At 41.0% G+C, this 14,996-nt stretch overlaps 1 protein-coding gene across 2 annotated transcripts in view; it reads right to left on the bottom strand.

The window, feature by feature from the left end:
• DIP2B (disco interacting protein 2 homolog B) overlaps positions 1-14,996 on the bottom strand; it is a 142,824-nt gene that overhangs the window by 79,253 nt on the left and 48,575 nt on the right. Inside the window, exons 4-8 of one of the 2 annotated variants that reach the window (XM_021707017.1) lie at positions 11,254-11,466; positions 7,610-7,765; positions 6,704-6,823; positions 2,693-2,878; positions 917-1,008 (exon numbers count right to left, since the gene is read on the bottom strand). In XM_021707017.1, coding sequence (XP_021562692.1) covers positions 917-1,008; positions 2,693-2,878; positions 6,704-6,823; positions 7,610-7,765; positions 11,254-11,466 — 767 coding nt within the window. Of the gene's footprint in view, positions 1-916; positions 1,009-2,692; positions 2,891-6,703; positions 6,824-7,609; positions 7,766-11,253; positions 11,467-14,996 lie in introns of both variants that reach the window. The other variant, XM_008074090.1, reaches the window with a different exon arrangement.

Genomic DNA, 14,996 nt, shown 5'->3' with positions numbered 1-14,996 from the left:
TCACTCTGTTGCCCAGGCTGGAGTGCAGTGGCATGCTCATGGTCACTGCAGCCTTGACCTGCTGGGCTTAGGTGATCCTTCCACCTCAGCCTTCCAAGTAGCTGGAACTACAGGCACGTGCCACCTCGCATGGCTAATTTTTTGATTTATTGTAGAGACGAGGTCTCACCCTTGGACCTGGGCAATCCTCTTGCCTCTGCCTCCTAAAGTGCTGGGCTCACAGGCTTGAGCCCCTGCCCCCGGCTTTTTAAAAAAAAAAAAAAAAAAGGAAAGAAACAGGGTCTTGGCTATGTCACCTAGGTTGGAGTGCAGAGGCATGATCATAGCTCATTGCAGCCTCAAATTCTGGGCTTAAGGGATCCTCCCACCTCAGCCTCTCAAGTAGCTGCAACTACTGATATGTACCACCATGTCCACTAAGTTTTTTTTTTAATTTATTTTTTACAGAGATGGGGTCTCAGAATATTGCCCAGGCTACTCTCGAACTCCTGGACAGAAGTGATTCTCCTGCCTCAGCCTCCCAAAGTGCTGGGATTACAGGCATGAGCCACTGTGCCAGGCCCTGTATGAGGCATCTTGTAAAGAAAGAAAAAAAAAATCAAAGAGTAAATTTTGTTGCTGTATTTTAGTTATCTAAATATTTATTTCTGAAAAGACTTAGGTTTTTCTTTCTTTTAATTGGCACCTTAAGAGTTACAACTGACTGACAACTACAGAGAAGTACATACAAATTTCCTTCAATACATGAATATGAGAATTATCCAGACATCTGGCATTGCATTTATGTGGTAACCAAGCCATTTTTATCTTTCAAAAATAACAGTTATATACATTTTTCTGTTACACATTAAAAATCTAGAATGTGCACATTAGAAAACAATAAACACCACCTCCCAAAAACCAAAATGCCAATTACCCTGTCTCCAGGTTTCAACACAGGTTCATTTTTGGTCCCCAGTTTATTAAGCAGTGTGTAGGCCAACTTTAAACTTCTGCTCCATAGCTTTCCTGAAAAAGAAATACTCACATAGAAAAACGACAGGCCAATTTCAATGAGAAAACATTCAGATCAGCAGCAGATAAGGCAAAGGCCACTTCCAAATGATGCATCAGAGGGGGTATCACTCACCTCCAACACACAGTAAGCACCTCCCTGAAAGTTCTATATTCATTCTAGTTTACAAAAGCCAGGGCTGCCTTGAAACAAAAATAAAGTATCACCAGGTACTCATCCTGGTTATAGAACGTTTCCAATTCTTTTCCGAATTACTCTGAATTGCCTCAGAAATAATTTGATGGGAGAAATGGAGAGAACAAGACTGACAATAAGAAGACTACTTCTGTTCTAAGCTTTTTTTTTTTTCATGGCCACCGCAGCCTTGACCTACTGGGCTTGGGCGATCCTTCCACCTTAGTCTTTCAAGTAGCTGGAACGACAGGTGCGTGCTATCACGTCTGGTTGATTTATTTTATTTTATTTTATTTTATTTTAGAGATAAGGTCTCGCCAAGTTATCTGGTCTTGAACCTGTGGGCTCGGGCAATCCTCTCACCTCAGCCTCCCAAAGTGCTGGGATTACAGGCTTGAGCCACTGCACTTGGCCCTAGTTTTTTTTTATAGCTGTCTTCAGAAATGTTCTAAGCTTTTTCTGAAGAACTACTTACACAGGTGGTATTAGATACTTGGGGTAGTTGAAAAGCAAAAGTATGACTCAAATGATTAAACATTTTATACCACTGTAATTCAGAGAAAACAGACAACAAAAGTGGAAGTTATCTGTATGAAATATGTGGATATAGTCATAGATGTTAAGCATACAAAGATCCGGTCAGCTGAATGCTTTAAGGGTAACGTGGATGAAAGTAACATGCAGCTTTCTGTAGGAAAAGGAATAAAACATCCTTTTCTTTTCCTATCCCCTTCCCTCAACTACCCTTAGAAATTCTTGTTTTAGACTATGAAAAAGTGAAAGAGAAATCATGTTATTTTGAATAGCAATGTTAGTTTTACATATAATTTATTCAGAGGGGCATCCAAGGTTTAAACTATGTCAAACTGCATAATTCTTTAAATAAAAAGTTATTTTTCCTCAAAGATTATTTTGTATCTAGGTCTATGGACACTGTGCTCCACTTGCAACAGAGAAAAGGAATCTGAATAAACTAGTACAAAATCTCTTAGCCCAGGGTTGACCCCGTTTTTCTTGAAGTTATTTTAAAAAGAAAAATACCAACTTTATCTGGGATGCAAAATTAAATGGAAAAGTACTGCTGCTTTGTTCATCACAGAATCTTGTGCCTATTATATGCAAGAAGCAAGATGGAGTAAAGATCTAAAAAGTAATGCTTCAATTTTTAGACAAAACCATCTGCTTTTCACCATACATCATTAATAGTGACTAAATGTTTTTCTAAAATCCTATTCTAATATTAAAACATCCGTGGGTCTACAAGTCTCTCATTCTTTATTTTGCTGTATTTTAAATATTAGTTGGCTTGCAAATGTCCCTTTAGGAAATGAAAATATTTACCAATAACTTTACTTAGAACTTAGGATCCTATTAAATTACTGCAAAAAATCTACTTAATCATAATGACCGGCAACCACTAAATATCAAGATAAAAACACTACCTATGATATTTTGAAGAACTCTTAGGAGGACAGAAAAGGACCTGGACTCTTGCCAACTCACCATATGTGAGTGTGTAGACCGGCTTCCCTGTCACGTCCAGCGCAGTCAGACAGGAGCATTTTGCTTGAGTGGTGCCCCAGCGCTGCAGGGCAGATTCTAGGGCAGGAGGCCAGTTGCAGATGACCCCTAAAGGCTCGCCCTTCACAGGCGTCACCTGCCGTCCCTCGGGCTTGGGCTGGTTGGGGTCTGGCTGAGGTACTGTACCAAGAGAACCCCAGCGGGTGAAATAAGTACAAGTCAAAACCAGCACAGCTCAGGTCCCTAAGTGCAAACACATCTCCCTCTTCTCTTCACACTTAAATGGCTTCAACTCACATTAAGAAAGGACGTGGTTAGAAATGGTAATCCACAAACTGGGCTGCGGTTTAATTTTCCACTTAAACGTGAAATCGTATTTTTTTCTCTTTTTTTTTTTTGAGTTGGAGTCTCACTGTCACCCAGGCTGGAGTGCAGTGGCATGCTCACAGTCACTGCAGCCTCAACCTGCTGGGCTCAGGCGATCCTTCCACCTCAGCCTTCCAAGTAGCTGGAACCACAGGCATGCACCACCACGCCCAGCTAATTTTTTGATTTATTGTACAGGTGAGGCCTCACCAAGTTGCCCGGGCTGGTCTTGAACCTGTGGGCTCAGACAATCCTCTTGTCTCAGACTCTCAAAGTGCTGGGATTACTGGTGTGAGTCACCGCACCCAGCTCATATTCAGTATGTTTTACACAACAAATCCTGACCCTGAGAAAGCAAATCAATGCACATACAAAAGAGCACAAAGTATAAATTTCCTTCATAACTTTTAGTAAACTTGTTTTTATTTTTATTTTTAATTTTTTTGAGTTGGAGTCTCACTGTCGCCCAGACTGGAGTGCAGTGGCTGCTCCCGGCCACCGCAGCCTTGACCTGCTGGGCTCCGGCGATCCTTCCGCCTCAGCCTTCCAAGTAGCTAGAACTACAGGAGCGTGCTACCACGCCCGGCTGATTTTTTGATTTATTGTAGAGATGAGGTCTCGCCAAGTTGCCCAGGCGGGTCTCGAACCCGCAGGCTCAGGCAATCCACTCACCTCAGCCTCCCAAAGGCACGGGATTACAGGCTGAGCCACCGAGCCCGGCAGTAAACTTGTTTTTAAATCTTCACAGTTTGTGTCCAATGTTAGACAGTCAGGTTATGTTTAACAAAAAAATATTACATTGTGAGTCAGAAAACACAAGTTTAAATTCACCTTTTACTAGTATTACTTTAGGCAAATTGATTTATCTGCTCCTTCCTTTCCCCATCTGTAAAATGGGCATGGTGACAGTTACACCTTGGGGCCATCATTCCCTTCAAGAGATAATGGGCATAAACCACAGTGTTCCATGTCTCCACACCTTGGCGCATATCTTGTGTGGCCAGTCCCTTGCCTTCTGGTGAATTTTTGCTCATCCTTCTCAAGACTCAGCAGCTCAAACAGCACATTCTCTGGTAACCATCCCCAACTGTTCCTTCCTTAGTGCTCCCGCAATATGGGGCAGCCTGCCCTTATCAGAGCACTGAAGATCCTCAACGACTTCTTTTACCAAACAAGTTTCCCCCTACAAAGACTGTGACTAATGGTCACTCCAGGAATCAGAAGTAATATCTCACATTCTTTCATACAGATAAAACTAAAGTCCTCTTAATTTTTCTATAATTAACAAATGTCATTCAAATAATAAAAGCAAAAAAGTTCTACATTTTCATAGCAGGAAAGGTAATTTACACATGGAACAAAGAGTTAAGTATTTACCGAGTGCCAATTATGTGCACAGGATGTGACCGACATTAAAAAAATTAATGCTGCACATATTACTCTTCAAACAAACATTGATTGTGCCTAAGAAGTGCTTGGTGCAAGGAATGCACAGTCTGAGCTCTCGCAGAGTCTTGTGAGGGGGGGACCGGGGGACACACGCATACACAGACTCAGATCGGAGGATAGAATAATGTGAGCAGTGCATGACACACACATGTACAGGGCAGGCAGTGGGGCATGTCATCCACCTGGAGGAGGAACTGTCTGAGCTGAGACTTAAAGGATGAGTAGGAATTAGCCAGGTGAATGAGATCTGAAAAAAGAGGCCCAGAAGGGAGAAGGGAAAGATGAGCAACAAATGTTAGACAGGCAACTGATATGCAATAAGTTAGGTTTTATAGCTCAGTACAATGACAGATTTGGGAAACTTACTGAAAGTTTTCCAAATTCACAATAACATAAAAATCACAACACAGGTTAATTCCACAATTTGCTGCCTGTGATAAATAATACTTCAGCTGCCCTTCTGTTGTGTATTTCCAGAATCTAAATCACCAGAATAACCAAAAAGAAAACATGGGTGGTTGTAAATAAAATGCTTTATTCTTTTTTTTTTTTTTGAATTGGAGTCTCACTCTGTCACCCAGACTAGAGTGCAGTGGCCTCTTCCGGCCACTGCAGCCTTGACCTGCTGGGCTCCAGTGATCCTTCCGCCTCAGCCTTCCGAGTAGCCAGAATTACAGGCATGCACTACCACGCCCGGCTGATTTTTTGATTTATTGTAGAGATGAGGTCTCACCAAGTTGCCCAGACGGGTCTCGAACCCACGGGCTCAGGCAATCCACTCACCTCAGCCTCCCAAAGCACAGGATTACAGGCTGAGCCACTGAGCCTGGTGTACTTTATCCTTATGGACAGACCACACATATGGTAGGCATCGTTTCTGGCTATAAAGGTCTACGTTACTGCCATTGCCCATTAGGCCTTATGGCAGACTCCAGGGCATGCTCTTTCAGATTTCCAAAGGTATACTGGTTATTTTTCTTTTCCAAAGGTAACAATTATTCAAATAAGCAACTGCTGCCTATCTATAATTACTGGAAAACTGTTAGCTCTATTCTGCAAATGCAATTAGTTCAAGTGAGATACCTGTTAGCCCTTGATCTTCAATACACAATGGTCAATACACATTGGTCAATACACAATGCTAGAAACACTAAAGAGGCTATTAATGGCACAAGTATCTTGAACATCAGTGCATCAAGACAGATGCTCACAGTTCAGAGTTTAGTGCCTCCTAAAGCAACAGAAACTCATCTTCACCTCATATGTCAGGTTCTTTTTTGCTTTCTGCTGCACAGATTGGGATAAGATCAGATGTAATCTCCCAATGCGCCTAATTCCATTAACAGGTTGATGTAATCAAGTCTACTACTAATCCCAGGACATAAAAACGGACTATAGAGTTACAAGGCTTATTAGTTCTTTTGACAAAAACTTTTGCTAGGTAGATCAATTCATCAACTAGCTTCAATCATTTTCAACTGGTAATTCTCATTTTATCTCAACTCCTCTTCCCTAGTTGAGATCCCAGCTATCATATGATTTCATCCATAAATATTTGCAGAAGTACTGAATGAACAGATCACTGACTATTAGGGATGGCTGCTCTACAGATGGAACTGATTTCTTCCCTTCTCTGCCTATGTTAGCTAATATATACTTATTGGCTAAATGACGTCTTCACATGTGTATATTTTAGCATCAGTCTAAACTGTAAAAAACATGAAAGAAGTGACTGCATTTTCATAAATCTTTGAATTTTGTTCACTGTCTACCGCATAGCCTAGAAAGCAGGCATATATGCATTGACTGACTACTTTAATAAAAGGACTACGTTATATGAAAGAAAGTGGGCAAATATTTGAGGTTGAATTTGATATCCACATGCTAGGAAAATGACAAATATAAGAACTCAAAAACTCATGTATTTGGGAGAGTTCCTAATTTCAAAGAGCATATTTCCAAGGACAGTTCTATGCTTCATAGTTACCTCCTTGCCTTTCTTCCCCCTCCTTCTTTAACTTTCATTCGAGATCTAAAATATAAATGATCCTTAGGGGAAAAGAGGAAACCGTGAACTCTTTGAACCAAGAGATATGTGTCCATTCTTTAACTCTATAACACCTAACACACAGTATTTTTTATTTGATGAATATATGTTTTGGAATTTTTTACTACTACCTTCCACAATTTCTTCAGAGTCATCCACAAAAAATTCCTTTAAGGGAGGTCTTTTGGGTCGTTTCAGAGTGTTGAGAAGCTGCTGGATTTTTGTGGATACTCTACTATTGACAGGAACACCTATAAAGGAAAAATGGTAAGTTAAAATTCATTAATTATGAGGATATTTTAGTTCCTCAATTCCCTCAGAAGTTTTTCTTTACTTTTTTTTTTTAAAGTTAGAGCCTCACTCTGTTGCCCAGGCTGAAGTGCAGTGGCATGCTCACAGTTACTGCAGCCTTACCCTGCTGGGTTCAGGTGATCCTTCTGCCTCAGCCTCCCAAGTAGCTGGAACTATAGGTGTGTGCCACCATGCCCAGCTAATTTTTTTATTTACTGTAGAGACAAGGTCTCACCATGTTACTCAGGCTGGTCTCGAATCCCTGAGCTCAGGTAATCCTCTCACCTTCGCCTTCCAAAGTGCTGGGATTACAGGTGTAAGCCACCGTGCTCAGGCAGGAGTTTTTATTTCCAATGATATTTAACTTTTGCCCACAGCCTGACTCTATTTTAACTGGGCCAGACAGGTACAATTATGTACATGACAAACTTTAAGACAATAGAGAACAAATTGAATGTTATTATCAATACATTGTTTAAGGATTTCACCTAATCTCCCTTTTCCTTTATTCTTTTCTCTTCCTACACTCAAGTGTTTTGTTCAAAATATCTTTCAAAAGTGCCAACTAAGTCTGATCAAGTGTCAATGCTGTCACTGTGCAGACTGTGGAAAAGAAGACACTCAGGATGATCCGATGACATGTCAACTACAGTGCAATTCTGTAGCTGCTGGGCCAGCTACTAGTCATAATTTGAATTTTTTCAGTTTAATGCATACTCCCTATTTAGCTACCAAAAAGAACTTACCATCAGCTGTATCCATAAGGCTGGACCTGTTGGATCCTTTGTGCATGCCTTTAACTATCCCCGAGGGGGGCAGGTCAATATTGGCTGGGCGTATTGAGGAAGATGATGATGAGGAAGAGGTAGTTGTGGTGACATCAGGGGGAGCAGAGAAATTCTCTAAGAGGGGAGAAAACAAAGTTTAGAATTACATTACATTAGCAGAACTAAGAACCTTCAAATCTCTGTTTTTTTGTTCTCTAACAAGGAAGAAAACTATATAAATAGGGCATTAGCTCTTAGAACAACCTTTTTAATCAAATTCTACTAGCAAGATGCAATGGGAGAACAAGAGGTTAAGTCAGGGTCTATCAGCTTCCCAAAATTATTATTTTGCAAGTCTTGGGTAGCCTTAGTAAGATCAAATCATATATCTGTTTCTCAAAAACATTATTTTCTACAAAGAAAAGCTGGCAGAAATCCAGTGTTACAAAAATGGTCAGGCTGGGTGTGGTGGCTCAAGCCTGTACTCCCAGCACTTTGGGAGGCTGAGGAGAGAGGACTGCCTGAACCCAGGGGTTCAAGACCGGCCTGGGCAACTTGGTGAGACCTCGTCTCTACAATAAGTAAAAAAATTAGCTGGACATGGTAGTGTGTGCCTATAGTTCCAGCTACTTGGAAGGTTGAGGCAGAAGGAACATCTGAGGCCAGCAGGTCGATGCTGGGGTGACCATGAGCGTGCCACTGCACTCCAGCCTAGGCAACAGAGTGAGATTTCAACTAAAAAAATAAAAAATAAAAATAATCATAATAAGTTTCAAGTGATCTCAAAATGGAATCAAAGTGAGTAAGATCATAACTATCTACTAGTATTCTAGTTTCTGTACTATTTATTCATGAATATGGTTTATCTAGAAAGTTTCCCCTTCCATCGAAGATCACTGTCTTGAGAGTGAGTCAGATCGCTCAAGTCGCAGATGAGGTCCACTTCTAATTTTTATAAAGTAATCTGCAGGTAACTTCAATCTCCTTCACAGACAAGTTTCTTCCTTTGCTCTAAGCAGAAATTAAGCAGTGTTATTCTACTCTACTACAGGTAGGAATTCTGAACCTAGAGAAATTGAATGATGTAAATTGAAGAGATCCATTCAGCAGGGATGTGTTATAAAAAACCTAGAAGAAAACATCTGGAGGAGAAGAAATTAGAGGGAGGAAAATACATGATTTACAAGGATAAAAAAAGCCACTAAAAACTACAAAAAAGGAAAAAGCCATAATATAAACAATTTAAAAAATCAATCTGGGGATAAGGTCTCTATGCCTCAAAGTCTATAATTACTAGTTACAGTTTTTGAAGTTTTAAATATACTTGCACGGCATATTGCAGGATACCTTGCTGTAGGATAATGTGGCAACAAAAGCATCAAAATGGGCATTTTTATTTGTCCCAGCAATTCAACTAAGAGGAGCACATCCTAAGGAAATAATCAGACAACTGCTCAAAGTTGTGTGTTCAAATATGTTCATTCCAGCAGTTTTTATAATGGCAAAAAAAACGGGTACTATTAAATGTTCAAAATAGGGGAATGGTTAAATAAACCAGGGTAGAAAGTCATACAATGGCATACCTTGAAACCATAAAAATAAAAGTATAATTATATTTATATAAAAGATGTTTGTGATACCCTGTTAAGAAAAGTAGGTTATTAACATTAAGTTTAGGGCAATTTCATTCTTGCAAAATCAAAACCAAAACTCTATACACTCTTATGTAAATAAAATCTAGAAGAATACACACTAAAGTGATAACACTAAAATGTTATCCTGAAGCCGGGCTTGGTGGCTCAGCCTGTAATCCCGCGCCTTTGGGAGGCTGAGGTGAGTGAACTGCCTGAGCCCGTGGGTTCGAGACCCGCCTGGGCAGCGAGACTTCATCTCACAATAAATAAAAAAATCAGCCGGGCGTGGTAGCGCATGCCTGTAATTCCGGCTACTCGGAAGGCTGAGGTGGAAGGATCGCCGGAGCCCGGGCGACAGAGTGAGACTCCAATTCAAAAAAAAAAATAAATAAATAAAATAAAATAAATAAAATGTTATCCTGGAAAGTAAGCTTATAGGTTGTTTTGTTTTTCCTTTTTTCTTTTTGGAGTCGGAGTCTCACTCTGTCACCCAGACTGGAGTGCAGTGGCACGCTCAGGGTCACCACAACCTTGACCTGCTGGGCTGAGGTGATCCTTCCGCCTCAGCCTTCCAAGTAGTTGGAACCACAGGTATGTGCCACCATGCCCAGCTGATTTTTTGATTATTGTAGAGATGAGGTCTCACCATGTTGCTCAGGCTGGTCTTGAACCTCAGAGCTCAAGCAATCCTCTTGCCTCTACTGGTATAACAGGCATGAGCCACTACGCCTGGCTTTTTCTTTTACCTGTATTTTTGAATTTTTCTACTAGGAACATGAACTATTTATGTTAGATCAAACATCCAAAAGCAATAATGTGGAAAAAATGGTCTCTGTAAGTAACTAAACCAATAATTCCAAATAAAATTAACTGGGTATTAGAACAATACACTCAACAGGTGAAATTGCTCTCTTTTAGAGTGATGTGGAAATGAAACCTCACCACCCATGGCTCTGTTGCTCACCCTCCACAACAGGAGAGGTGGTAAGTCTGTGGCTTTAGAGCTGTAGGAGGTTTGGTGAATTTCAGGGCAGAGCTGAGAGTACAGGACAAGGTATCAGCTGTTGGCACTTGGCTTTTTAATAAGGGCAATCACATCCTCAGGATAGCTATTTTCTTTAAAAATTACAGTCTAGCATTGAAAATTTTCCAAGTCTTTCTTTTTCAGAAATCAATGAATAGAATAATAAAATATACATATGGTGACACAGACAGGTCACTGAGACAAAATTAAGACACCAAAATGCATTGACTGTCAAGAAAAAAGGGAAAGATATCACAGACATATAATGTTAACATACATTACCGAGTAAAATCTCTAGTGACCAATTAAGCAAAAGCAGAGACCTGAGCTACATCTTTATCTGCAGATGTCAAAACTCTTAAAACACACACACATACAAAACATGAAGCAGGGCCAAGCAGAAGCTATACTCCATACAGAAGCATCAGCAGCAGGTAGCAGCTCATAGAGAACAGACATCCTCAGCCTGCACACTCCAGTTGTAGCAATACCACAGCGGCAAGGACAATAAATCCAGCCTTTATGCTAAAGACAGAAAGCCTCATTGACATTGGATTGGCGTACATTTTGCTCAAGTTTAATGTTTTTTGTTTGACAGAACCATAGACCACAATCCAGAGAAAATCAGAGATGTTATATACTTTAACACCTTTTTAGTATATGGACTATTCTTAGCTGGGATAAACCTACTAAGACTGGCGTTATATCTTGCAGCTTGAGTATTGCTTATGGAAATAGCTATGGCTTCAGGTGGGCAATATTATGCACCAATAATGCAGATGACACCTAGCATTCCCGTAACAAATGTATTGCTGGTGTTTCCTTGTCTCATTAGCTGTCATGTTTTCTCTGATTATATTTTTTAGGCCACAGTGAAACACCTAATACAAATCATAAACTCTTTCCTGGAAACTGGGAGCCAAATGGAACATAATTTGGGCTTCTTGTGTAGATCCAGCTCCTACCTATTCGAGTATTGGCAAATACATCAGCTAGAGACCCACTGGTTCCTTTGACCTCTCCATGGGACAGCGTAGAAGATGCGGATGAAGAGGTGGACGATCCCTGAATTGAACGGTTGATCCAGGACTCAGCATTCTGTAAGCTCTGTTGCAAGGCAGCAGAGAGCGCAGCTTGGCGTCTCAGAGAGCCCTCATCCTCAGAGGCCGAAGACGTGTCTGTGTGGAATTAGAAAAAAAGAAGTTCTCGATCCTGCCTAGAACAGAGACTTTTCAGTTCTTGCTCACTGATCACACATTCAATGTTGACACCAGCAAAACATTCGCATTCTTTAGATAAATATGTAAAGTTTCTCAAGAATCTCAAGGAACGGTCTATGGGTCAAAGCCTGCAAAAATGAAATAGCCTAACTCCACAGGTAATTTCCAATTATTTTTTTAAACACCCTTTAAGAACATTTAAATGTCATTCACTGTGTTTCTGTTCTGAGTTTAATCAGTATCTACATTCTTTTATTTTATCTACTTATGTTATTTTAGTTTATTGACTTATGTTGAAGTACATATATATCTTCCTTAATATCTTAGAGAACCTTGTGATAGGAGGCTACAGTGATTGGGAAAGTACTTGTTAGTTTCTCTTTAAAAGGAAATGATCTTGATAGAGAGATATGAAAACTTGTTAAAAATGTATGTGCTGAACAGTGAGCTAGGTGCCGGAGAGCTGGAGGGCACAGGTAAGCTTTCCAGACATGGCAGAAGGGAGCACAGTATCAGGACTTCTTGCCTTAATTCTCAGTTGGAGAACAACTGTGAGAAATTCACTGATGGCTGTATTTAGCCTGGCTCTGACTTCAGGAAAATAGGCCTAAATTAGAAAAGCATGCTGGAAAAAAAAATTCAACCATATACAGGGAAGCAAAAAGCAGAAGGAAACAGAAGTCAGAAATGTATTCCAGGTTCTAAGCTTATGAGGCACACAGTTGAAGCAAGCATTTGGTGTGATGTGAGGTAAACCCTTCTAAATAATTTGGGGGTGTGTGATTTTATGTAATATATGGACTGAATTTTATTCAACTTTTAAAAATTAAACATTCTGAGGTTAATCCTGCGAGATTCAGGTGAAACTGTAGCTCTGTGTTCTGTGTTGCTTCAAAGAGCCAAAGATAACAGAGCTGGAAAACTGCTAGCACTACACAATGGGAATTTGTGCCACAACAGATGGATCTAATGCAGAAGTCAAATTGTGCAGGTCCAGAGCAAGAGAGAAAGTTAAAATAACCACTCTCCTTGCTTCCTGCTCGATGCTACCGCAAACTTACGATTTCACACTGGGGGGATCTGAGGCCCAAGACTCACTGTTTTTGTTTTCCTTCAAATGTAATACACAACCACAATGTGTGCCAGGAACTATGTCAGGTCCTGGGGATGCTGAAATATATGAGTGCTTACGAGAGAGTAAGTGCCCAAAAAGGCTTACCATCAAGTACATGAGATGCCTGGGCCCACAGACAATTTCAAAAGAAGACAACAGATGCTATGAAATGGGGATAAGCAAAGGGTTTCACAGGGTGGGGACCAACTTCTGAGATTTCAAGTACTTCTAGGTAAACAGAGTCAAGACTTTGAGGGTAAAAGGGCAAAAAATGAGGCTGGAGAGGTAGACTGTGACCAGATCTCAAGAGATAAACTGATGGTTCCTTAAAGGAGAAAGAGATCTGAAGCCAGGTGTGGCAGCGCGCGCCTGTAGTTCCAGCTGCTTGGAAGGCTGAGGCGGAAGGATCGCCAGAGTCCAGCAGGTCGAGGCTGCGGCGGCCGGGAGCGGCCACTGCACTCCAGTCTGGGCGACGGAGTGAGACTCCAACTCAAAAAAAAAAGAGATCTGAAATGCAAGAGAGGGGTAATTAAAGGAAAATGTAAAGGAAAAAAAGGAGTAGCATCTGTAAGCCTTCAAAGAAACATTTTGTGCAATTTCCAGAAAATAGTCTAACATCTCAACTACTCTGGGTGGCAAAGATTCCTGTCTTTGCAAAGATGCTAAAAAACGGAGATGGTGGCGGGTCCCATGGGACAAGTGAATCTGACCTTAGGAAATACGTATTCTCAAGGTAATTTATTTCAGAATCTCACAAACTCCACTGGATTTGCAGGCTGCCTCTATCAGTTATCTTAATTTCTATAAGTCTAAAATCAGAATAACTCAATTTTCAAAAGACAGTAAAGCAAGTATTTTCCTGATGAGGTTTGTGGAAAATTGGTTTCATTATGTTTCTATATTGGATCAGTTATGGAATTAGGTGTATTGTTTCAATTCAATTACCTAATTTGCCTGCCAGGCCTTCTCAGAGTATTTTAATGACTTACAACCATGGAGCGGCTGAGTGCAGTGGAAAAAACATGGCTTTGGTGTCAGTCTTCCATTCAAACTCTGAGATCCGCCTCTTTCTGGCTATGTGACTTGGGGATACAATTAGCCACCTGAGAAGGTTGCTTGGTTTTTTGTCCATCCAACAAATAACACTAAGCCATACACTAGTTGGTAGGAATGAAATGCTGAGCAAAGAGACATAGTCTCTATTCTTACGGGACTTAGTGAATCTTCTAGAAGTTCAGGGCAGGCACTCAAGGAAGTGAGACCTAAACCAAGGCCTAATCCGTAAGTCTTAATTAGTTATGAGGGGAACAAGGGAGAGAGCAGAGTCAGGTAGAGAGAACAGCACACGAGAAAGCTTGGAAGGGACAGACAGCAAGGCACATCTGAAGATCCTAAAGAAACCAAGACCAGCTGAAGCACAGGATGCAAGACTTATAGTCATGAAGATGAACCTGGACAGGTAGGCAGTGCTGGGTTGCTAAGGACCGTGCAAGACATGCTAAGGAAACTTGTCTTTATTCTAAGTATAGTGGGAGATCATGAACAAAGACATGTATAAAAAGCACCACAGTCATGCCAGACCATGGCAGCTGGCCAATAAATATACATTCCCTTTTTCACCCCAGGAGAATGGTAAAGGGGAGGGCTTATTTAGTTTTGATTAGCAACAGCATATGAAATTTTTATTTAATATTTAATTTTTTTTTTTTTTGAGTTGGAATCTCACTCTGTCGCCCAGACCGGAGTGCAGTGGCACGCTCCCGGTCACCGCAGCCTGGCCCTACTGGGCTCCGGCGATCCTTCCGCCTCAGCCTTCCAAGTAGCCGGAACTACAGGCATGCACTACCATGCCCAGTTAATTTTTGATTTATTGTAGAGATGAGGTCTCACCAAGTTGCCCAGGTGGGTCTTGAAACCACGGCCTCCCAAAGTGCTGGGATTACAGGCTGAGCCACCGAGCCCAGCCTATTTAATTTTTTTTTTTTTTAAGATACAAGGTTTCCCTCTGTTGCCCAGGCTGGATTGCAATGGCATGTCATGGCTCACTGCAGCCCAAACCTCCTGGGTTCAGGCAATCCTCCTGTCTTAGCCTACTGAGTAGCTGGAACTATAAGCATGTGCCACCATGCTTGGCTAAATTTATTATTATTATTATTATTTTAGTCAGAGTCTCACTCTGTCACCCAGGCTGGAACGCAGTGGCATGCTAATGGCCACCACAGCCTCCATCTGCTGGGCTCAGGTGATCCTTCCACCTCAGCCTTTTAAGTAGCTGGAACCACAGGCATGCACAGCTATGCCCAGCTAATTTTTCTTTATTTTTTTTTTTTGAGTTGGAGTCTCACTCTGTCGCCCAGACTGGAGTGCAGTGGCC

The sequence above is a fragment of the Carlito syrichta genome, unplaced genomic scaffold, assembly GCF_000164805.1.
Source record: "Carlito syrichta isolate Samal-C Ts95f unplaced genomic scaffold, Tarsius_syrichta-2.0.1 Scaffold316302, whole genome shotgun sequence".
Classification (NCBI taxonomy): Eukaryota; Metazoa; Chordata; class Mammalia; order Primates; family Tarsiidae; genus Carlito; species Carlito syrichta.
Note: the sequence above shows the minus strand (reverse complement) of the source record. Positions and strands in the feature narration are given on the sequence as shown.